Genomic DNA, 25,629 nt, shown 5'->3' with positions numbered 1-25,629 from the left:
ATGTATTTTACGTGTCTGAGAGTGTTCAATAAATGGCAGTCATTGTTATTATTAAATGAAAATAATCTCTTCAAGATAGTGTTGCTGTTGAATGCCCGTAATTCCAGAAGTCAGGAAGCTGAGGCAGGAGAATCACAAATTTAAAGTCATCCTGCATGGTGAAACACTACTTCAAAAAACAAACACTAATGAAACTCTCAAAGTTGGCCATAGAATTGCTGGAGAAGTTCCCTCTCATTCAGGACTTCAAAAGCACATCCGCTTAACGATGTCCCATTGTGAACCGTCAATTCATTTTCACAAGTAGACCGACCAAGACTTCGAAAGGTGGCCAAAGGCACAAGCTAGAGGCTTCAGGCTCTGGCCCTTTAAAAATCGCGGGGGCGCGCAGAGTACCTCTGGTGGACCAGAATCCCGAAGCCGGGAACGCGCGGCAGAGGTGCGGAGCGTGCACAACCGAGAGCGCGCGGCGGGGAGGTGCCGGGCGCCCTGGGGAGCGCGCAGCGGGCTGTCCCGGACTGTCGGCGTGCGTGCGCGGCTTGCTGACGGGTGGACGGCTTTAGCACTGCGGGTCGGAGCTGGCGTGGACACCTGCGGCCCTGGGAGGGGACCTGGCTCGGTGAGTTCGGCCCTACGGAACTGGGACAGACCCGGCGCCGGGCGCGGGCGCGGCAGCAGCTGTCCGGATCACCGTGGGTGCCGAGTCCAGGTCTCTGAAGTTGGGGAAGTCCTTTGCTCGTAGCTGGGGCGCCCGTCGTCGCCGAGGTCAGTGCCACCCAATGGCCTTCATCCCGGGACTTAAGGGGTCGCGGCGCGTGGCTTCCCACCTCGGGTTTTTCCCGAAGGCGAGCGCTCAGTGGTTCATGGCGTGTTGTCTGCGTTGGGTCCCTGACTTCCAGACTTTGGTCCCCACTGCCTTTCTCCGGAGCTTGGCGAGGGAGGGGATCGGCGCCCGTCTGCGCGTGAGGACCGTGTCTCCTGTGAGGTTGAGACCCGGGAGGTGGCTAGAATCACCTGTTAAACAGGGGTCCTTTGCGACTCTTTCTGTAGGTTTCCGTGCCCCCGCCAGTTTCCCGCAGATAACTGAATCGCGCGGGAATGTATGTGTAGATCTGCTCGGTGAACTGGGACTTCAGGATTAGAAAGAGTATGTGGCTAATGGGACGCGGCTTAACAAAAGCCAGTCCAACTGCAGCGTTTTTCCAAGACGGAAAGTTTCCCTGCATTGTTTTACAGATTGTAAATTTAAGCAGCTAACCCCCTCCCCTCGCCACTTAAACGCAACTTTTAACTCTTTGCCTGAACCTATTAGGTGCAAAACAGAAAATGAAGTTGTGTGTGTGTGCGTGTGTGCGTGCGTGTGTGTGTGTGTGTGTGTGTGTGTGTGTGCGCGTGTGTTCGGTGCAAAGCAGAAAATGAAGGAGTGTGTGTGTATGTGTTTCCCCTTAAACAGAGTAAAACTTTCAAGTCTTGCTATGGGAAGATTCTTTCAGGTTCCAGTTGTAATAAAGAACAGCAAAAAGCTTTGTCCCTGCGCCATCTGCAAACACCAAACCAGGTATTAAGTGTGAACTTGGGGAAAGTGTTCACAGCACAGACTTGTATGAAAAATCATTTTCTGTGAGGTGCTCCAATGTGTGCTGAAACTTTGCCCTCATATTCCATGCCTGAATGTTCCAGAGTGTTTTTCTAGGTGGAGGAGGTATTTTCGTTGGTGTAGCCAATGTGGAAATACAAACAAATGCCCTATTTACTTGGGGTTGGGTGGGAAGGGTAGAAGTCAGCTAAGATCTCTCTTGCCAGGCTTGACAGTGTATGTATGGAATCTTGTGTGTTTTCTTGCCCAGACGAGTAATCGCCTTTTTTTTTTCAGTGACTGGATAGGTTCCTTCTAACAGTGCCTCCAATGAACTCCTGGAAAATTTTGGATGCCGATAATTTTAAGAACATTTTCTCCACTCATAGAAAACTGAAATTTGAAACTAGAATAGGTGGCTAGGTGGCAGTTATAAAGAGGATTTGTGCTTCTGAAAAATACTGAGTCTGTTTGACCTCGTGGTTCTTTATTGCAGAGGAATTGATCTGCTTTAACGCAGACCTGGTTAGACTCTGTTAGTTCATCACTGTGTTTGTAGTCTGTTTGGCCAGCTCCATTTGTGCTGAGCCCTCCCTCGCCATTGCACACGCAAGAATTTCTAGATAAGAGCCATATGGTCCAAACTGATTAAACCCAGATCTGGTAATCCTGCCTTCGACGGTGACTGACGAGACACCTGGCCTTGGTTCCAAAGTTCTCAGACACCTCAGGAGCCTACAGTTGGCACCTTGTGCTGATCTGAAGATCAGGTCAGGTAACTCTTAGAGGCAGAACAGGGCCTTGAAACCCGAAGAGAGGGAAGTGGAAGGCCTGGGTGGAGCAGAGCAAAGCCAAGGGAATCCTCTGGAACAGACAGTTCAAAGGTATCTGCTCTGCCTTGTTAGGGGATGGATGCCGATGACATTGAAGCCATTTAGTAGGTGCCAGGGGAATCCCAGGAGCATCCAGGAACTTGAACGCTTTTGACAGTCAAGGACAGCATTTTGTTTTAGTTTCCTTTGCACTTTCTGGAGGTGAGGCCATGGCTTCCTCATGGTTCCCTACAGGGGATGGGCTGTCTGTGTCCGGAATGACTCTGCTCCTGCTGGGACTTTCCTTCTCTTCAGACGGTGACATCCCTGATAACAGCCTGTCTGTGAAGAAGCATAGTGACGTTTGTCCCGTCGGGAATGCCATTGCCTCCTTAGAGTTTCCAGTCTTGACTTTCGAGAGACTTTAATGAAAGCTGGAGTTGAACTGGTGGTCTGTGCAACTTAACGGCTTGCCTTTCCGGACCAGAGTCTGCTAGCTTTTTATGAATGTATATCATCATACTAGAGACTTCAGCACTGGGAAAACTTGATTCTCATCTCCTCTCTCCTGCCCCCGTCAGGTTCTTCTTTAGCTTGGGCTGACCTTGAACTTGCTACCTTACGATGAATGGCCTTGAGCCCCTGGCCCACCTCTGCCTCCCAAATGCTGAAATGGTTCTCATTTTAAAAAGTGTTCATTACATTTACTTGTGTGTGTGTACACGTGTGCACATGCAGGTACATGTACCACAGTGTGCATGTAGAGGTCAAAAGGCAGCTTACAGGGATAGGTTCTCTTTCTCCACCATGTGAGTCTCTGGTATAGGACTCAGATTGTCAACCTTGGTAGCAAGCACCTTCGCCCTCTGAGCCATTTCACCCATCCAATTACCATTTTTTTTTATTGTAGTAAAATATAAAGTACATAATTACATGCAATTTAGCATCTTAAGCTCTATTAAGGCATGACACTAAGTGTATTAATAGTGGCGTGTAACCATTACACCTGTCTGGTTCTGGAATTTTTCCATCACCCTTCCCCATTAAACAGTCAGCCTCCCTTCCTCCTCCATGGCCCTAGCCCCTGGCAGCTGCTAATCTGCTTTCTACTTCTGAATTTGCCTGTTCTCATACAAACGGAATCTTAAAATATTTGGCCTTTGTGGTTCAGGATTCATCAGCATTGTATTGGCCTCTTATGCTTTTCTGTGAGTGCACAGTGTTCCATTGTATGATAGGCCACACGTTGCTTGTTCTGGTCATCCCAATGGTATGAAGTAGTAGCTCATTGTGGTTTTGATCTGCAGTTCCCTAATGACTAACAGTGTTGAGGACTGTCTCCTGTGCTTGTTGGCCATTCCCACATTCATCTGCAGGGGTGTGTGTGTGTGTATGTGTGTGTGTGTGTGCATGCGTGCGTGTGCACGTGTGATGGGGTATATACATGTGAGAGGTGCGGTGTGGGGGGAGGGCAGGGGTCAGTGCCATCCTCTTCCTCAACCATTCTCCACATTACTCTCCCCCCTCCTTATTGCTTGAGGCAGGGCCTCTCACTGGCCTGGAGCTAGGGTGGTTTGCCAGTGCTCCCCAGATGGGCGCCCCTGTCTGCCTCCCCAAGCCCCTAGCGGTGGTTATAGATGTGTGCCCACGCGCCCAGCTTTTCCATGGGTGCTGGGTGTCTGAACTCAGGTCTTCGTGCTTGGCCGGTCCTTTTCTAACTGGACTGTCTTCTGGCCTCCTCTCGCGCTGTGCACGCACTCCTGGCGGTCCAGAGCTTGATATTCCCACAATGCAGTGCGGAGGACAGACAGTTTGGAAGTGAGAGGGGCATGTTCATGTAACTTTCATTTCAGTATATTGTCTTAATTGCTTTATCGTTAGCGATCTCTTCCTGTTCCTAATTTATGTATGAGCTGAGCTCCATCGCTGGATATGTGTGTACACAGGAGAAACATTTTCTGGAGGGGTCAACACGCTACTCTGTACCACGCATTTGTTGGGGTTTTTGGACGGTGTCCTCTCCGAATAAAGGGGAAGGCTGCTTTTTAAATTTTTTATCTTTTTATTATTTTATCTTATCTATCTATTTATCTGTGTGTGTGGGGGGGTGTGCATTCATGCCATTGTGTACACATGGAGGTCAGAGGGCAACTTTGGAAACCAGTTCTTTCCTTTTACTGTGAGTTCCAGGGAGCGAACTCAGGTCAGGGACTCGCACTGCGAGCGCTCTTACCTGCTCAGCTATCTTTCCCTGCATCCTTAGAGAAATGTCTGCTGAGGACTTTATTCTCTCATTCGTTACTTTTGCATTGCTGTGACCAAGATACAAGGACAGCCCAGAGGTGGAAAGGTTAATTTGGTGCCAGTGCGGTTGAGCAGAACATCATGGCGGGAGAGTCAGGTGGAAGTGGCCAGGAAGCAGAGAGGGAAAGAAGGGGCCGGAGGGGGCCCAGGACACACACTCCGCAGGAACCTACCCCTGGTGACCTACTTCCTTCAGCGAAGCCACACCTCCTAATGTTCACAGATACTCCCCAAACAGCCCCAGCAGCTGAGAGCCAAGCTCCCAACACCTGAGCCCTTGTGGGAGACTCATTGCCTATGCAAACTGTCATTCCGTTTTGTTTTAACTTTTTTGCATCACCAAAATCGTATGGGCAAGTGCATTCTCTGGATTGGGTTCTCTTTCAGTTCAACTCTGTCCTATTGTGGGTTGTTTTGTTTTTCTCCTTTCTCTTTGAGACTGTTCCTCTCTCTCAGGGGCCAGTTGTCTGGCCAGTGCTGTGAAATATTGAATCTTCTCTGCCTGCTTTTGTTATCCAGAACTCTAGGGTGTTCGTTTGTTTCTTCGGCAGATTTTTGTAGCCCGCTCTGTGACGGATCATGTGCTGGGCCCTGAAGTAGTCCACGGCCAGACAAACAGATGCGTACACATTACAAATTTATTTCTAAAACCTTCAGGTTAAAGAATCTTAAGGAGAGCCACATTCCTCTGGGATTCATAGACTTGACTCAGGCTTCGTCACCAGATAGCCGCATGGCCCTAGGGTTCTCACTCGGAGCTTTCCTGTTACTTGATTTTCTGTTCTGTAGTTTGTGATAGAACGCTGACCTCGCAGGGCCTCTGTGGACCTTGAGAGGCAAGATTCTGCCCTTCACAAACTCAGTTCTCTGCAGATATTTAAAATAATTGACTTTGTACATATTGGTTACAAGTTGGGGTGGGAGTTACTTTTAGGCTCTTAAGCGTGGCCCATTGCTGCCTCCTAAAATGGTGCACTGGCATTTTCAGAAAAGCTTCAGAGAATTGAAAGGGTTTTAGTGGATACTTAGTTTCCTTTCATATGGGGTTGGGTGGGTAGCAGTTGGCAGAGTGCTTGCAGAAAGTACGGGTTATAGGGGCAGAGTGAGTCAAGACCAACCTGGCCCATAAGAGACTCTGTCTCAAAAGAAAAAGGAAAAAAAAAAATCCCCTCTGTCATATTCAGCACATTGGAAATTGTTCCAGAAACTTGAGATTAAAGAAAATAAGATACATACTGCTATCAGTATGGGCTAATAACAAAGATACCCACTAGTCTTTGGGGGTGGAGGGGAGAGTGGAAATGAGGCTAACACAGAAGTGCTGTGCTTTGACTGCCTTGCACAGAGCCCAGCTTTTGCCTTGGGCACTAGCCTCAAGGCTTGGGAGTGTGGTTGTCATAGTAGGTGCTGACTTGCTGCAGAGGGGACCTTCACACAGAACGCTCAGGAATGAGGAAGGCCGGTTAGGCTATGAAGATGAAATGCCAGCAGCGGGAGAAGGCACCTGAAGAATGTCCAGTGGAATTCTTGGTGCAAACGTTTTTTAAAAGCCCTGTGCAGAAGGTAGGCGGCTGGAAAGCAGCTCCGGGAACCTGCTAAGCCACAGCAGCCCTGAACTTGCTAACTCCTGTGACAGGGTAAGTTGTCCCCCAAATCCATGAGGGAATGGATGAGAAACTCCCTTGAGGCCCTCAGCATGTGGGGTGTAAATCAGAAGTCTTTAAACTGTTCGTGAGGTCAATATGCCCCTCTTTCCTCACTGTTGACTTCTGGTCTGGTTTTAGAGATCCTTTCTGTGGGAGAACTGGTGACATCCACAAATAATTAAAGCACATTCAGTATCAGCAGTGGTGGTGGACACTGGGCCAGGGACTGTAGCTCCATGGTAGAGAACTTGCCTGGCATGCCCAGTCCCTCAATCTGCAGAAAAATAAAACATCAAAAAGCCTGCAGTGTATACTTAAATCTGTATTGCTTAGTTAGTCTCCTCTGTGGGATATGAGTTGTGTGTTTGTTTTCCAAGATGGTTGATCAGGTTACAAACCTGACTGCGCACCAGCCAACTGACCCTTTTCGTTATTTGAATAATTATCAAACTCCGCTCTTGAACTACTTGAAGGTGATCTGGTTTTCCTCGAGAGACTGATCGGCAGCGCTTGAAGGGTGGAAAGAGCAACTCCGTGACTGTTGATTGGAGTCAGACTGCTTTCCACAAACACTTAAGGTCTTTCTTAACAAAGAACTCTGCGCCTCTTGTTCAAAGCAGGGCTGTGAACTCTCCTCACAGACCAGCTACAAAGTGGGTGCTGGAAGGATTTGTTGCCTGAACACGTGCTGAGAGACTAGGGAGGAGGAGCCTGTGTAGGCATCCCCAGGTAGAATGCTCCCCTCTCCTCCCCCCCCCCACCAGAAGAGCTAGCGAAGAAGTTTTGTGGAGATCCGTTAAAAATTCTACGCTAGGGCTGAGGGTGTAGTGGTCAAGCGTGCAGAGCCCTGAGTTCCACTCCCAACAATACAAAAAAAAAAAAAAAAAAAAAAAAAAAAAAAAAGCTGGGCCCAGCAGGAGGTCTCGTCTGAGCTTTACTCTGGTTTTGATTCCGATCTGCACATTTGAGATAAGACGTGTGAAGCAGATCTCCACTTCCAGTCTGACCAGGTGTTATGAATACCCAGTAAACAAACTCCACCGGAGAAAGCTTCTGGTGAGAAGTTTAAGCTTCTTGGGAACAAAAGGCTTTGTAGAACACGAAGGTAGGCTTACTGCCTCGGAGTTAGAGGGACTGCACTTATCTCCCCAGGGAGCACGCAGTGGGTGCTCAGTAGTATCTGGTGAATGAAGCACACACCATGGTTTCTCAAAAAACAGCTTAACCTGGGATTTTCTTCTGTTTTTTTTTTAAAAGCCTTGCCTCCGGTGTCTAGAAAGAACATAGGCATTTTGTGTTTTTTGGTTGTCTTGGGAGGTTTGTTTGTTTTGAGACAGGTTCCTTCCATAACAGCTCTGGCTGTCCTCAAACTCAATATGTAGGCAAGGCTGGCCATGGATAGCTGCTTCCCGCTGTCTCTGAGTGCTGGGATTAAAACAGCTATAAAAGGCATTTAAAATGCCAGTTTTGGGTTGTTTTGTTTTGTTTTGTTTTTTTGGTTTGATTTTTCAAGACAAGGTTTCTCTGTGTAGCTTTGGAGCCTGTCCTGGAACTCTGTAGACCAGGACTTACTACTAGACTGGCCTTGAACTCCCAGAGATCCGCCAGCCTCCGCCTCCCGAGTGCTGGGATTAAAGGCGTGTGCCACCACCGCCTGGCTCTAAAATGCTAAAATGTCAGTTTTTAGAATACGAGTTGAGTAAACATTTGCAACATCTGCCTGGGCTGACTGCATTGCGCTTCGTTTCCCCGACGGAGCTTGCTCCTGCTGTCTTCAGGTGAGACTTTCATTATAGGGACGTCTGATTTTCTTCTCTCGCTCGGAGGTGGTAAACTCAGTGAGAAGAGACAGCCCATGGACTGTCTGTCGCTCTTCCTGCAGACTAAGGCTGCCAGGCCAACTCGTTTCCCTCAGTCTGGGCCCATCAGTTACTTTCATGCGATGTAACCTTCACTCAGTTATTACCTCCTATTAGTAGTTGAAAGTGTTAATACTAGAGCCAGTTTGAAATCATACTGTTTTTTCTACATCACTAAGAAAGAGTTTTTCCAAAAAAAAAAAAACCCCAAAAACTAGATGAAAGCAACTCTGTGCTTCAAAGAGCAAAGTAACTCTTAGCCTTTTTATTGTATTCCATGAGTGCCTATTAGAAAAATTGATTTTCACATAAACTGTGTCAGAAGTTCAGAGACTATTGCTAGACCTGGTGGCACAGGGCTCTAATCTCAGCGCTTTAGGAGGCTAAGGCAAGAGGATCACAGGTTCAAGGCCTGCCTGGCAACTTAGACCCTGTCTCAACATAAAACATTTTTTAAAACGCTGAGGATGTAGCAACAAAGTGCTTACCTAACGTGGATGTGAGAGATGAGTTCAGTCCCCCGTGCTGCGGGGAGTGTCTGCTTCTGTCTGTGTCTCTGTCCTACCCTGGGGTCCAGTTGGCAGTATCCTAAACAAACAACAGGGTGTCTTTAGTGGTACATCCTGGCCTTGAACTCTATTTTTTTGCTCAGTCTCTGAATTTTGAGATTACAAATGCCAAACCCAAAAAGTCTGTTTTCTGGCCTGGAGATGAAGGTCGGCGGTGGTAGGGCCCTGGGGCCCTGGGTTTGAACCCTCATGCTGCTAAAAACAAAACAAAAAACCCGAGGAGTAAGGTGGAGAGTTTTGGCCCTTCCTGAGCTGTCTACAAGACTCTGCCAGAAAACAAATCTAATTTAGGATTTCAACCCACCCCTACCCCAAAGAAAATAAGATGGTTTTCGAGTTTTAATATATGGTTCTTAACTGGAAATGGTGGTATAGGTTTGCAGTTTTGAGCTGGGTTTAGAAAGCTGGGAAAAGAGCTACAGGAAACTGTGGGGATTGGCGTGTATAGGAATCTGGGCATAAAAGGGGTAAAGGGGTCCATGTTGTGGAGTTTTAGGTAGAAGAGGTAGGGACAGGCCAGATCTAGAGGACTGCTCTGAAGCTCTGTGCCTACAGAGGGGTTTCTTGGCCGTGTACATCAGGAGAATATAAAGGCTGCCGGCTTGGTGGGTCTGAGATCCCGAGAGCAGTCTGGAGCATTCGAAGGGCTGTCTGCTTGGCAGGTTGCTGGGGACTGAGGCACTGAGTATTTGGTTTGCATTCTAGAAAGTTTTTGAAAGTAGGAATTCTTAGAAGAGTTGAGTCCCAGGACCAGCAGCCATTTTTTTCCCTTTCGGTTAGGTCCGTTCTGGGTTTCTGAGTGGGCAGTTTGGGTGTGTGGAGGGACTGGTGGACACCAACCCTGGCTCGGTGTGCAAAGCCAGACACACTTAAGTGAACTGAGAACTGTGCCCAGAGATAACCCGTGTGCTGTGATGACCGAAGTGAAACTGATCTTATGGAAGTGATTTATAAATGATTTTCAGTGAAAAAGAAAATAGTCTGAGAAATTTTTTTCAATAATTCTTCAGTTTTTTTCAATAATGACAGAAGGTGTTGGAACTCAGTTTTCTATGAAGAATTGATTTGCCAAAATGGTAAGCATCCTTCAGACTCACTCTGGTTAGCATTATCTGTACACACACAGCCAGACCGGGACTCTGAAAGCAGGAGAACAGCAAAATGCCTGTCACACAGAAGCCACCCTGGTGCCTGTTCATGCGAACAAATGTTGTCAAGAGCCACTGGTCCAAAAGCCCACAAGGGCTGCTTTGTGTTCGCTGGTCTTTATTTCACCCACTTTAACCATATGAAAAGCCCACTCATGATAATCAGCTGTGGCCGTTCTAAACGGGTCCTACTGTGGGACACTTGTGGTTTTTAATGTTCTTGAAGGTCAGGGGAAAAACCTATCATCTTAGAAGTCACTTGGTTATTATGTCAGCCTACTGAGATTTTTCAGGGCCGAATTAAAGGTCATTTCTTTGCTAGGTTGGTTTTCCTCTTGGCTTCCCCGTGAATGGGGAAGGAAGGAGAGGATCAAAGAGCCGGACCTGGGTGCACGAGGGTCCTGCTCTATTCTGAAGGTGTTTATTTTAATCCAGCTTTTCTCTTTCACGCTTCTCTGTCCGTCCACTCTGTTTGTTTGTTTGTTTGTTTGTTTTTCGGCTTCAGCTGGGATGAACTTGACTCTGTTTCTGCCTGCTTTTCTGATGCCATAAACATCACCTGCATCCTGAGTTCCACTGCTCACATTCCTCTTACCATTTCATTAGAAATGCTTTCTAATTTCCAGCACTGTTTCCAAGAGTTATTTAGAACTAAGTTTTAAAGATATTTTAGACTTACGTATATGTATCTATCTGCTTCTGTGTATGCCGTGTGTGTGTGTGTGTGTGTGTGTGTGTGTGTGTGTGTGTGTGCCCTCTGAGGTCAGAAAAGGACCTCAGATTCTCAGGAGCTAGAGTTACAGGTGTTTGTGAGTTGTTCATACATGGGGCCTGGGTACTGAACTCAGGTGTTCTGGAAGAATAGCCATCACCCCAACCCCAGAACTCAATTCTTAATGGCTACACATATGAATTCTTCTAGTTATCTTTACCGACACATAATACAGTTACACTGTCTAAAGAGAGTGTTTCTTAACGTCAGTGTTGAGGAGTGCATACCTATGAAATTAAAGGAATGTTTGTTGTTTGGAGACAGGATCTGGGTGTGTAGCTCAGGGTATCTTCACATTCTCCTACCCCTTATCTCAGCCTCCTGAGTACTGAGGCTGTAGGGGGCGCCACCATGCCTGGTTGATGGGATGAGTGTTATGAAGTTGCTGTATCCTGGTATGCTGTGAACATGGACTAGATCAGACCTTTCCCCTGTTGGAGTCCTCTGTCGTCTGTTTGACTTTAGAGTCTGTAGGGAAGGGGGTGCCGTGGCTTGCTGTAGGTGAGTGGGGAAAGCCAAGGAGTACACTTGGATCCAGTGTAATAAGACCAGGAAAGGATGAAGAAGAACGGGACAGGCGAACTTCAAGATGGGCACGGCAGGTTGGCAGCAGGTCAGCACGGGCCACAGTGGGTCTGTACCAGGAGGGGGCTAGGAGGAAAGTGGGCATGCTGCTGTTGGAAGTAGGGAGAATCTGCGGGGCTGGCTGGCCGTGAGTGGCGGGAGGAAAGGGTGTCTTAGGGTTTCTATTGCTGTGAAGAGACACCGTGACCGTGGCAGCTCTTCTGGAGGAAAACATTTAACCGGGGCTAACTTCCAGGTTCAGAGGTGTAGTCCATTATCCTCATGTCAGTGTGCAGGCAGACATGGTGCTAGTGGAGGAGCGGAAAGTTCTACACCTTGATCCAAAGGCAGCAGAAGCCATGCCACACTGGGTGTAGCTTGAGCATAGGAGACCTCACAGCCCACCTCCACAGTGACACGCTTCCTCCAACAAGACCATACCTACTCCAACAAACCCACTCCTCCTAATAGTGCCACTCCCCATAGAACCGTTTTCTTTCAAACCACCAGAGAGAGAAACGAAGAATGTCTTCAAAGCTTTGTGCCGGTAGATGGGCCTTAGGGTGGCATAGGTCAGCTTTGGGATTCCACAGACTTCGCAGCTTTCAGGTGAACAGTGGTGACACATTGACTTGGGTTGTTCTGTATGCCTACTGGCTGTAAGGACGGGCGGAGGTGGGGGGGGTGCGTAGAAGGAAGGTTGTAGGCTTACCCTCTAGGCTATGCTAGGTCTTTCTAAAATGTCCCCTTAAGAAGAAAATGAGATGCCTTTTTCTTCTGGCTCCAGCAAACTCACTGTAGGGGGCTCACTTGCCTCCTTAGAGTCTCAGCTCAATCACCATCGTTGGGCTCTCCTCCTCCATTGGCTGTTGTTCTTGTGAATAAACCATGCTGGGCAGTCACAGATGCAATAAGATGATGAATGGCCTTGGCCTTGATCTCTTGGCTCCAAGGGTGAACTGGGGGGGTGGGGGTGCTTCTATTCAGTAATGGGAAATAACCACAGGAAATATAAAAATATGAGATGCGATTGTGTTTCTGATCTTGACGGAGGCTTTGGGTTTTTACTGAAGCCTTCTCGGCCTGAGAACAGTCGGTTTCTTCACGCCTCCTGTTGACCCTGGCCTCACTTACTGCAGTGTGTACCTTAGAAGCCCAGAGAGACCCTAGAATGGACAAGGACAGCAGATATTTCAAAGTAGTGATGACCCTCACAGACCCGTGGTCAGTACTGTCCATCCTGTCTGCTCCACCTCGAGTCCCTGTCGCAGTGTGTCCCATTTCAGGGTAGGCAGAGTTGCCTCTTTGCTCAGCCCTTCAGAAAATCTCTTCACAAACACTTCCCACGAAATTCTATATGCTCAATTCCTAGGGGCCTTGAATCTTCAATTCGTTTAGAAATTCTTTTAGAAATCAACTATTAATGTCTTGTAGCTGTAACACCTTGGCCTTGTGGAAGACCCTGCATAGCTTCCTCATACACTTTTGAGACAACAGCATACAGAAATCTCAGTTACATTCCTTAGCTTTTAAAATTATAGCAGCATATGCAAAAGGTGTCTGCTGGAACAGCATGGTAAGTCACTACCCTCCAGTCACACCGTGAAGCTCATGCACTACCCTTACTGCCCAGACGATACAGCTCCAGAACCTTCCCAGAATTGTGTGGGTGAATCAGCACTTCCTATCCCGCCCTCACCTTGCTGACTCCTGGGGAAGGCTGATGCTCCATCCCTTCCCTCCCCTTGGAGCTGTGATTCACTCAGGTCAGGACCTAGTTTGAGCTGAGTCAGTGGGTGGGACCCACAGGAAGGATGCAAGAATTAGCCTGCCTTCACTGCCTGGGCTGGCTCACTTCGCCTGACTCCAGCCCATCCTGGGTCCAGGAGCAGAGTTGTAGCACACACATCTACCTTTGCCAGGCATTGCTGCTTGCACTGGCCCCATTGGTAGCCTTCTTGGTAGATCTGTAGTATGTGTTTTTACTAGACGCATGCTTGATGTTTGATTTTTGAGACTAAATAGAGTTTCATCTTGTATATTGGAAAGCCTGACTTATATGCTATTAGTCATTTAGGTATTTATATAATCATGTTACTATTTAAGGTCACATGTTATTAAATGATTTCCAAAACATTTTACTTTTGTTATGATGGTGGTTTGGTTAGTTTTTTCCTGTTTTTATTTTGTTTTGGCTGTCCTAGAACTCACTCTATAGACCAGGCTGGCCTCAACCTCACAGAGATCCGCTGCCTCTATCTCCTGAGTGTTGGGATTAAAGGCATGTGCCACCATGCCCAGCACTTGGCTACGTTTTTTGGCATAGGTTCTCATCCAGTCTGGGCTGACCTTGAATTCACTATGTACCCATGGCCTTAAACTTCTGATTCTCTCTGCCTTCCAACTGGTGGGACGACAGGCATGGGCCAGCACATCTAGTTTTGTTGTTTTGAGGCAGGGTCTTGTTCTATCGTTTAGGCTAGCTTCCATCTTGTAGTCTTCTACATACACACAGAGAGAGACACATAGACACACAGACACATACACACACACGTTGGATAGGCCAGCATATTCAGCTTTAGACTTTAACCCTTTGAATTGCTTTCACATTATTTGGAGTAATGGTATATTCTACAAGTTCCGAGTCTTCTGGTTTCCACACCTCGCTCTTGAATTGGCATGGGCTAATCACTGAGACATGAAGAGAATTGGGGTAGGGAATCTCTCTTTAAATCTGTTCTTCTGGAGAGGTTTGCTACACTCCCCAGACTGAGAGAATCCTCTGGCAGGTGCCAATACTGATTGGACTTTCTCCACAAATGGCTGTGTCTATCAACTGGAGGCGTATTTCTTTATTTTTTTTTATTGATTTTATTGATCTCTACATTTTTCTCTGCTCCCCTCCCTGCCTCTCCCCTCCCCTTCAACCCTCTCCCAAGGTCCCCGTGCTCCCAATTTATACTCAGGAGATCTTGTCTTTTTCTTTTTTTTTCTATTTATTTATTATGTATACAGTATTCTTGGTATTTGGTCTGCATGTATGCCTGCAGGGCAGAAGAGGGCACCAAATCTCATTACAGATGGTTGTGAGCCACCATGTGGTTGCTGGGAACTGAACTCAGGACCTTCGGAAGGGCTGGCAGTGCTCTTAACCACTGAGCCATCTTTCCAGCCCAGAGATCTTGCCTTTTTCTACTTCCCATGTAGATAAGATCTATGTATGTCTCTCTTAAGGTCCTCATTGTTGTCTAAGTTCTCTGGGATTGTGATTTGTGGGTCGTTTTCTTTGCTTTATATTTAAAAACCACCTATGAGTGAGTATATGTGATAATTGTTTTTCTGGGTCAGGGTTATCTCACTCAGAATGATGTATTCTAGCTCCATCCATTTGCCTGCAAACTTCAAGATGTTATTATTTTTTTCTGCTGTGTAGTACTCCATTGTGTAAATGTACCACCTTTTCCTTATCCATTCTTTGGTCAAGGGGCATTTAGGTTGCTTCCAGGTTCTGGCTATGACAAGCAATGCTGCTATGAACATAGTTGAGCACATGTCCTTATGGCACAATTGAGCATCCTTCAGATATATACCCAAAAGTGATATTACTGGGTCTTGAGGAAGGTTGTTTCCTGATTTTCTGAGAAATTGCCACACTGACATCCAAAGGGGCTGTACCAGCTTGCATTCCCACCAGCAATGTAGGAGTGTTCCCTTCACCCCACAACCTCTCCAGCATAAGTTGTCATCAGTGTTTTTGATCTTGGCCATTCTTACAGGTGTAAGATGGAATCTCAGAGTTGTTTTGATTTGCATTTCTCTGATGACTAAGGATGTTGAGCATTTCCTTAAGTGTCTTTCAGTCATTTTATATTCCTCTGTTGAGAGTTCTCTGTTTAGGTCTGTACTCCATTTTTTTAAAAGGCTGTTTGTTTGTTTGTTTGTTTGTTTATTATGTATACAACATTCCTTCCATGTATGCTTGCATGCCAGAAGAAGGCACCAGATCTCATTATAGATGGCTGTGAGCCACCATGTGGTTGCTGGGAATTGAACTCAGGACCTCTGAAAGAGCAGTCAGTGCTCTTAACCTCTGAGCCATCTCTCCAGCCCGAGTACTCTATTTTTTATTGAATTATTTGTTCTTTTGATGACCAATTTCTTGAGTTCTTTGTATATTTTGGAGATCAGACCTCTGTCTGATGTGGGGTTAGTAAAGATCTTTTCCTATTCTGTTGACTGTCGTTTTTGTCTTGTTGACTATGTCCTTTGCTTTACATAAGCTTTTCAATTTCAGGAGGTCCCATTTATTAATTGTTTCTCTTAGTGTCTGTGCTACTGGGGTTATATTTAGGAATTGGCCTCCTGTGCCAATGAGTTCAAGTATGCTTCCCATTTTCTCTTCTATAAATTTCAGTGTGGCTGGCTTTATGTGAAGTCTTTGATCCATTTGGACTTGAGTTTTGTGCATGGTGATAGATATGAGTCTATTTTCATTCTTCGACATGTTGATATCCAGTTATGCCAGCACCATTTGTTAAATATGCTTTCTTTTTTTCCCATTTGATATTTTTTGCTTGTCAAAAATCAGGTGTTCGAAGGTGTGTAGATTAATATCCGGGTCTTCTATTTGGTTCCATTGGTCCTCCTGTCTGTTACTATGCCAATACCAGGCTGCTTTCATTACTATAGCTCTGTAGTAGAGTTTTAAGTCAGGGATTGTGATGTGGAGGCATATTTCTATTGATCTCTTTGGCCTTCTAGAATATTTTATTGAACTCATTTGGTTTTTAGGGTGCTGGGCTGGGTTTTCTACTAAGAAGGTCAGAAGATGAACTAACTTAGCTTACAGGATACATTTTATTCTTTTCTTTTCTTTCTTTTTTTTGTTTTTGTTTTTGTTTGGGGGCATTTAAGACAGGGTTTCTCTGTGTAGCCCTGGCTGTCCTGTAGACCAAGCTGAACTCAGAGATCCACCTGATTCTGCCTCCCAAGTGCTACAATTAAAGATGTATGCCACCGTGACAGGTTTGGCACTTAAGAAGTGTGTGTTGTGTCTGTGTGTGTGTTCATGTGTATACAAGGGACATTTTTTAAAGATTTATTTTTATTTATCTGTATATTTATCTGTGTCTGTATTTATGTGCACTGTGTGTGTGCAAGTGCCCACAGAGACCAGAGGTCACTGTATCCATTGGAACTGATGTTAAGCCGGTTGTGAGACACCTGATAGAGGTTCCAGGAACCAAACCTAGTTTCTGTGGAAGAGCAATAAATGCTTTTTAGCATCGATGACTTTCTTCTTGGAAGTACTAGCCATGACCTCCTTGATAGGGTCAACTTATATGACTTTCACCTTCTATAGAAATTGCGGTATCATCGGGCCTCAGACACCCTTTGGTCTTAGAGCTGTCAAGCCTGCTTCCCAACACTGTAGTCATCACCACCACCTCTAAACTCTAAAGTGCAGTGACCTGGAGAAGAAACCTGTTGTGGTGGCTGAGGCAGAAATGCCAGGAAAGTCTGAGGCAGAATGTCCAAGAGCCCAAGGGTACAGACCCTCGGTGAAGAGGACAGTGTCAGAGTTATTTTACCAAGTTCTCAGCAATGGTGTCATTTGTGACGCTTCTATTCCTTCATAAAAACTAGTCAGGCATGGTGGCACGTGCCCTTAATCCCATAACTCAGGAGGCAGATGTAGATGTCTACATGTAGATGGATCTCTGTGAGTTTGAGACCAACCAACCTAGTCTACATAGCAAGCTCCAGGCAAACCAGGGCTGCATCGTAAAACCCACCTCAAAAATATCTGTATGTTCTTATGTCCCATGTATGTGTACCGTATTTTCTTTATCCATCACGTGTAGGTGGACATAGAGGCTGGTTTCGTTTCCTAGCCATGTGACTGGATCAGCAGCGACTACCAGCAGTGTGCAAGTTTCTCTGCAGTAGGATGTAAATCCTTTGGTGTTTGTCTGGAAGCGGTCCAGCTGGGTCATATGGTAGTTCCGTTTTCAGTCTCTTGAGAACCCTCTGGACTGATTCCCTTAGTGAGTTTACACTCCCACCTACAGCGGATAAAGACCCCTCTTTCTCTACATCCCTGTCAGCGTTTGCTGTCACCCGTTTCTTGGATGACTTGCTACTCGGACTTGGCTGAGATAGAATCTCAATATAGTTTTAATCTCCATTTCCTTAATGGCTCAGGGTGTTGAACATCTCAGAAAATATTTATTGGCCATTTCAATTTCTTGGGAGATCTCTGTAAAGTTACATAGCTCATTTTTTGATTGGGTGAATAGTTTCATTTAGAGTTTTGGATAGGTTTTTTGATTGGTTAGTTGGTTTTTTTTTTTCCTGAGACAGGGTTTCTCTGGCTTTGAAGCCTATCCTGGAACTAGCTCTTGTAGACTCAGGCTGGCCTCGAACTCACAGAGATCTTCCTGCCTCTGCTTCCCGAGTGCTGGGATTAAAGGCATGCGCCACCATTGTCCGGCATTGGTTGGTTTTGGTCTGATGGTTTGGTCTTTTTAGACAAGGTCTCACTCAGTAGACTTGACTGGCCTGAAACTTACTATGTAGACCAGGCTGACCTCAGACTCACGGAGATCCATTTGCCTCTGCCTCTGGAGTGCTGGGGTTAAAAGCATACAGCACTCTGTCCAGCTTGTTAAGTTTTGGAGTTAGTTTTCTAGATCTCAATCTTCTGTTGGATGTGCATCTTTGATCTTCTTGAATTCTGCAGGCTTTCTGCACCCGACTATCTGTTTCCTTTGCTGAGCAGGTTTTGTGAGATCCCATATGTCAACTACCAACTAGAGTCCTGTTCGGACTTTTTTTTTTTTTTAACCTATTCCTGAATCTTAAAGTGTTTTCCTTTCAGTTTCAAAGTTTCAGGTCTCACATTAAGGTCTCTGATCCACTTGGGGTTATCTTTCATGCAGGGTGAGAGAAAATGATCTCGTTTCATTCTTCTGTGTGTGGAGATCTAGTTTCCCCAACACCATTTGTTAAAAGAGGATGTCTTTCCTCCAATATATATTTTTGGCATCTTTGTCAAGAATCAGTGGGTTTATGTTTGAATCTTACATTCCATCCCATTGGTCTACATATCTGTTTTTACATCCGTATCATGTCAATTTTGTTGACTCTACAACATAATTTGGAATCGGGGGTGGTGATACCTCTGGCATTGTTAATTGTGAGGATGGGTTATATTTGCGTGTGTGGAGGTCAGAAGACACTCGGTACCCTACTCTGTCAGACTCTAACTCAACCTGGGCCATCAAGCCCCAGTGATCACCCTGCCCCCTACACACACACACACACACACACACACACACACACACACACACACACCGTGGCACTAGAGTTACAAATGCCTGGCTTTTTACCATTGCTGGGGATTCCAACCCAGGTCCTTCTGCTTGGCCCACAAGTCCTCTTACCCAACTGAACCATCTCCCTGGGCCCAGTAGACCTTCGTTTGCTTATCTGAGGTATTTTATGTTTTCAGATGCAATTTAATACTACTTTTTCTATTTCTGTAAAAAAGAAAAGAGTTGGGATTTTGATGAGATTGTGTTGAATCTGTAGATTTCTTTTGGCAAGACAGCTATTTTCACAGTGTTAATTCTTCCAGTCTGTGAACGAGGGGCTGCCCTTCCACTTTGGAGCAGCCGGGGAACTTTTCAGGTCACTAACTACTGTTCTGTGTGTGATTTCCCTAGAAGACCTCCCCTGCCTCAGAATGGGACCCTGGCTCCTACCTAGTCTCCAGTGAACCAGCCAGTGACCGCTGTCTGTGGGGATGCCTGGAAACCAGCAGAAACCGGAGTCTTTGGAGATGGACTCTGACTTGTCGCCAAGCGGCAGGCTCAGTGACTTGAGCAGAGGGGGCAGTCTGGAGAGCCGGAGCAGCAGCTCTCGGTCCAGAAGCTTCACTTTGGTGAGTGGTAGCGTTCTTTAAAACTTTCAGATGCTTTGGTTGGTTGATTTGGCCCCAGCGCTCCACCCCTTGGAGGAATAGTTTGCAAAGCCCCAGTGGATGTCTCAGAATACTTTCCTGTGAACTGGTATTTTTTTTAAATCATATTAAATTTTGCACGTGGCTGTGGAGTGACTCTGTGGTCACAGATTATAACTCAGGGCAGTTTAGCTGTGGAAAGGACCATGCCTGAAGTCACTGACCACCCGGGCCGGGAGCAGGAAAGTCACCCCACAGAAAAAGAACAGCTCACTTTTAGACAGACTCCAAGGCCTTTACAAAACCCGGTCTTTCTGATCCAGATCCTTACCCAGCACTAACCAGCCCGAGAACTTTAGGTCTTTTGAAGGATATGTTGTCTTTTGGTTTTCCACAGATCCTCCCTTTCTAGTGCTCCGGCTCTTGGGATGCTAGACTGCCTGTTCCTAACCTCCTGACTTGGGTGGCACAATTGTGCCATTCATAAGACACCGTGCCCACTCCAGCAGAACCACGTTCACAATCTTGAGTTCTTGAAGTTTGTTGTTGTTGTTTTGAGACAGGGTTTCTCTGTAGCTTTGGAGCCTGTCCTGGAACTAGCTCTTGTAGACCAGGCTGGTCTCCAACTCACAAAGATCCACCTGCCTCTGCCTCCCGAGTGCTGGGATTAAAGGCGTGCGCCACCACGCCCGGCTCAGTCTTGAGTTCTTATCCTCCCTCCGTGTCCCACCCCCACCCAGAGACAGGGTTTCCCTGTGTAGCCTTGGCTGTCCTGGAACTCACTCGCATTCTTATTCTGTTCCTGAAGCCTAATCAACTCAAGGGCACATTGGAGCATCCTCTAGAAAATAATGGGATTTTGAATTGTTGGAAAGAAGAGAGAGGTCTTCACAGGATTAAGTCCTAAGGAATTAAACCCTAATCTGTGCCCACTCTTTGAGGATTGGGGGCACTCCACAATGCTCCCTAATCATTTTTATCTATGATTTGGGCAAAAGCAGTGATCCAAATTCTTTGGCAAGGTTTTAAGATTAGTACCCAGTGAACTCTCGTGAATCCCGCCCCCACCCAAACTCTCTGGAGTCACAGAATATCTATGATTAGATGGCATTGCCAGCACTTGAGCCGCCCACATGCACGCCCCTTAGTCACAGAGTCAGGGTATAGGACTGTTGAGCCGTGGGCACCGCTCCTCTCGTGGTGGGGTTAGACACAAGTACACACAGTGTCCTAGGATTTCGACAAACCGTTTGCGCTGTGATTTCAAGAGGGGAAAAGAGATATGCAGACTGGCCAGCAAGTGACCCACAGCTGGCTTCTTCCCCGCACCAGGCCAGAAACTACTTGAGGACATAGCCAAAGAGCTTCTGTTTAATCCGTTAGATATTAGTAAATAATCTGCTGTGTACAGGAACTGAATAAAGCGTGGTTTTATTCAGGATTGCATCGAGGCGTGTATAGAGCTAGGGCGGTGTGGCACAGCCTATAAGGCGCTCCAAACATCAGACAGATGAGAGATCAAGGGCTCTGTTTCCAGTTTAAAGAAGTTTAAAGCCACCGAGCCCAGCTGTAAGCCTTTGAAGCCATTCTCCTCCAGTTCTTAATCCAAGCTGTACACAGACCTCATTCTCTGCTGATTTGTTTGTGTCCCTTTCTTAACTTCAGGAGAACAGGTTGAAGTTAGTCACAGCGAAAAAAAAAATTACAACAGTGTCTAGTTAGAAATACACATAATTAAGCCCTTGTTCTGCGGTAGGGAAGTCCCATGTGTACTTACGGGGACGCTGCCCCAGTTGCCAGAGACAGCACAACATTTAGGCTGCGAGTCTTCTCCCTGCCTTTATTCCATTTTGGCATCAGCTTACATTATTAAATCGGTAAAGTATTGCTCAAATGGCAGGTAGGTCTTTGGTGTCTTTGAGAACATGTGATCTGGCTGAAGAGATGGCTCAGCAATCACCAGCACTGGCTGCTCTTCCGGAGGACCTGGGTTCCGCTCCCAGCACCCACACGGGTGCTTAGAGCTATCAGTAACTCCAGTTCTAGGGGCCCTGATACCTTCTTCTCACCTCCTAGGCATATGATGTGCCTGTATACATGCTGGTAAAACACCCATATATGTAAAATAAAAATAAACCTTGGAGAAAATAAAGAATACGTAATTATTAAATCAGATGCCACCAAGACAAAATATCATTGCTTGCCTGCCTGGGGGACAAGTAGTGAAGAATCCTGGTTTAGATCTCCTTTCACAGTATTTGTTTAGTCACCTCTGCCTGCCCGCCCGCCTGCCTACCCGCCTGCCCACCCGCCTGCCTGCCTGCCTGTCTGCCTGCCTGCCTGCCTGTCTGCCTGCCTGTCTGCCCGCCTGCTTTCCTGCCTGCTTGCTTGCTTGTGAATGAGCCTTGCTACGCAGCCCATGCTGTCATGGAAACAGCTACATGTAGCCCAGGCTGGCCTCAAACTTGTGACGATCCTCCCTCTTCAGCCTGAGTGCTGGGATCACAGGCTGCACCATCACACCAGGCTCTGGTTGTCCTCGTTTTTACAATAAGTACTTTCTTTTCTTCGGTCTTTCTGGTTCCTATGAGCATTCTTCAGGTTGTAATTCTTCAACGAACTGTTTTTCTTGAAAAACAAAAGGAAAACGAACAGCCTGACTTAATTATAGGAGTGAAAGCGAGTAGGTTTGTAAGGCTATTTTAGAGTGTCTATTTAAGTCTTCTCAGATCTCTGATTCAATTAAAGGTTTGGGTTTTTTCCTTTCTCTAGTATCCTTGCCCTGCCCTCCCACCCCAAACACTCCTATTTGTAATCTGTCCTAACACAGGTAGAGCTGTCCTGTTGACTTTATCATTCCTTTAATGTTTGTCCTAGGCTGGGAGCTGACTAAGTGGGTAAAGAGCTTGGTGTGCAAGTGTCAGGACCTGAGGTCAAAACCCTAGAACCCACGTAAGGCCAAGTGCAGCCGTGTGCATCCGCATTCTCCTGTCCCTGCTGTGTGATGCGGGGCAGAGACAGGCAGATAGAAGGTCAACGGCCAGTTAGCCTGGTGTGTACAGCAGCAGTAAACAAGAGGCCTGATGTCCGTATCCTACCATGGCGTTTGCAGGCCTACACTCACACTCGCTTAAGCACATGCACACATGCACATATGCACACACACGCGCACACACCCCAAAGGAAGTTTATCATCTACCTTTTTAAAAAATTGTGTAATTAGGGGACAGGCGTGGTACATGCCTTTAGTCCCAGCACTCAGTAAGAGTCAGGTGAATCCCGCCTGATCTACATAGTGAGTTCCAGGACAGCCAGGGTGACCAAAAAAAAAAAATCTTTATTAATTGTACTGAGTGACGGGTTTTACTGTGACACTTCCCGCTGCCACCTGCCATTTGTCGGGATGCTCCCTCTGTTTGAATTAGACTAGAGAGCTCTTTTTCTGCTATATTACTGGAGTGAATGTGATTGTTGGCAAGGCTTTGTTGTTGTTCTTCTATTTGTTTGTTTGTTTGGTTGGTTTTTTGAGACAGGGTTTCTCTGTGTAACAGCCCTAGCTGTCCTAAAACTCACTTTGTAGGCCAGGCTGGCCTCGAACTCAGCAGAGATCCACCTATCTCAACCTCCTGAGTGCTTGGAGTAAAAGGCGCGTGTCACCACCACCTGGCCGAAGGCTCTGGTCATTGTGGGAAGCTTGCTCAGTGCACATTCTAATTACCCAGTATACTTAGCGTTTGGAGTTTTCTGATTTGAAAATTAGTTCATAAATTATTTCTTCAAAAACCATAACATACACATTAGGGGAGAGATTGCTTCACACGTCTTGAAGCAGAGTTTTCCCCCAGAGACCTGTAAATCTTACCTTAAGTTGGCGTGCTGGGCTAAGAATGAGAGATGCTTTTCTATAGTATACCACAGCGCTAAGTGACTGGACAGGCAACTCGGTGCTTAGGAACACTGGCTACTCTTGTAGAGGATCCAGGCTTGGTTTCAGCACCTACATGGTAACTCATAACCACCTATAACTCTAGTTGCTGATCAAAGGCCCTCTTCTGCCATCCATGGGCACTGTGGTACACGGATATACACACAGGCAAAAATACCCATACACATTATTTTTAAAGTATACTACAGGGGCTGGAGAGATGGCTCAGTGGTTAAGAGCATTGCCTGCTCTTCCAAAGGTCCTGAGTTCAATTCCCAGCAACCACATGGTGACTCACAACCATCTGTAATGATGTCTGGTGCCCTCTTCTGGCCTGCAGGCATACAAGCAGACAGAATACTGTATAAATAATAAATAAATAAATATTTAAAAATAAAGAAAGTATACTACTGAGTTATGATCAAACAGCCTACTAGGAGCTAGGGAAATAACTCAGTGGCACATGACTTCCCTCAAATACATTAAATTGGATTTAAGAGTTAGCTCCATACAAACGCACATGCACAAATCTGCATAGTATTAATGTAAATCCAGGCACACAGACCAGTGGAACATAATAGAGAGCCTAGAAGTAAACCCACGCACGTCAGCTGACTTTCAGCAAGCATGCTACCAACACACACACTGAAGAAAGTACAGGCACTCTAGTCAGTGGTACTGGGAAGTCAGATGTCCACCTGCCGAAGATTGGCGTGAACCCAATTTCTCATTAGTTATAAAAACCAACTCAACATAAACAACGGAGTGAAGGGAAAACCTACAGTATCAGAAAAATATTTACGAATTATTCATCTGTGAAGGGGTTGGTAGTAACAATACATAAATAATCAAAAGCTCAACAAAAAAATCCAATTGAAAAAATGAGCACTAACCATAAATTGATGTTTCTTAAGACATACAACAGGTTCAATGTAACTAATCATCAGGGAAATGCAAATCAAAACCACGGTGAGATAGCGCCTTGCCCCAGTAAGAATGGTGGTTATCAGAAAGCCTGAAAACATCAAGTGTTTGTGTTGTTGTAGAGAAAAGGGGCCTGGCACACTGTCAGCATGTATGGGGTTACACTGCTGTGATTAAAAAAAAAAAAAAAAAAGACGGAGTTTGCTCAGAAAATGAAAACTAGATGTGCTCTATGACCCAACAGTCCAGTATGTCAAAGAACAGTCTGTGTTTCCGTGGTAATGGTGACAGTGTTGACAGTTACTATGAAATGCAGGAGCCAGGCATGGTGTTACACGCCTCTGATACCAGGCCTTGAGGCAGAGGCGAGATCATGAGTCTGAGGCCAGCCTGGGTAACATAGTGAATTCAAACCTGGCGTCCCTAATGAGAGCCTGTCTCCAAACACACACACACAGAGAAAGACGTGGAAACAGCCCAAGTGTAGGCGGAGACTGTTCCTTCATTTGCAGTACAAAAAATTTCCGCACCCAAGTGCCGGTCATTCATTCCGTAGATAAAGAAAATGTGCTACCTGTGCACAATGGGATGCTATTCCGCCATTAAATGATACAGTGCTATCATCTGCAAAAACGCAGGTGGAACTGGAATAAGCCAGGCTCAGAAAACCCGGTGTCACGTGGTCTTGCTCACATATGGAATCTTAAAGACTTGATCTCGGGGCCAGAGAGCTGGCTTAGCAGTTAAGAATACTTGGATCCTGCAGAGGATCCAAGTTCCGTTCCCAGACCCCATGTGGCAGCTTACAAGCATCTGTAACTCCAATTCCAAGGGATCCGACACCTCTGGCCTCCGTGAGCACCACTCGTGCACGTGGTGCACAGACAGACATGCTTGCACCCGTATTCATAAAGTAAAAGGAAAGAAAGTCTTTGAAAAAAACGTTGATCTCATAGAAGTTGCAGGTTGGGGCAATAGCAACAGGGAGAGACTGATCATGGCTACTAAGTTACAGTCAACTAGAAAGAAGGTCTGGTGTGCTATTGCACAGCTGACCCCTGACAGCAGCCCTGTATACTCAATTGTAAAACCTAGAAGAAGGGGGCTGGAGAGATGGCTCAGTGGTTAAGAGCATTGTCTGCTCTTCCAAAGGTCTTGAGTTCAATTCCCAGCAACCATATGGTGGCTCACAACCATCTGTAATGAGATCTGGTGTCCTCTCTGGCCTGCAGGCACACATGTAGGCAGATATTGAATGCATAATAAATGAATAAATATTAAAAAAAAAACCTAGAAGAAAAGGTTTGAAGGTTTTCAGCATAGTGGAAAGTGTTTACAGAAAGAGGTCTGTCTGGCCTGGTTTGCTATCACATGGGATCCCATAAATACACATAATTTTTATGTTTTGCATGTCGGTTAAAGTAAATGGGTTTTCTGTGTGTACAGAGATCATCATAGTCAGTTCTAGAACATTTTATCTCCCCTAAAGAAATCCTGTGCCTGTTCAGTTTTCCATTGCCTGTTCTATACCCCTAGCCAGAACTTCCTTTCTGACTCTGGATATATC

At 46.1% G+C, this 25,629-nt stretch overlaps 1 protein-coding gene across 4 annotated transcripts in view; it reads left to right on the top strand.

Annotated features, from left to right (window-relative positions):
• The first annotated feature begins 477 nt into the window (after nt 1-477).
• The window catches only part of Proser2 (proline and serine rich 2), a 35,389-nt gene continuing 10,237 nt past the window's right edge, over nt 478-25,629 (top strand). The window contains exons 1-2 of one of the 4 annotated variants that reach the window (XM_048460878.3): nt 478-765; nt 18,981-19,195. In XM_048460878.3, the coding sequence (XP_048316835.3) occupies nt 19,058-19,195 (138 nt within the window). In that variant the 5' untranslated portion in view covers nt 478-765; nt 18,981-19,057. Of the gene's footprint in view, nt 766-6,214; nt 6,330-18,977; nt 19,196-25,629 lie in introns of those variants that run through there. The other 3 variants (XM_048460877.3, XM_048460879.3, XM_085699096.2) reach the window with 3 other exon arrangements.

Source organism: Myodes glareolus, chromosome 14 (assembly GCF_982192425.1).
Source record: "Myodes glareolus chromosome 14, mMyoGla1.1, whole genome shotgun sequence".
NCBI lineage: Eukaryota > Metazoa > Chordata > Mammalia > Rodentia > Cricetidae > Myodes > Myodes glareolus.
This window is presented reverse-complemented; position numbering and strand designations above follow the sequence as displayed.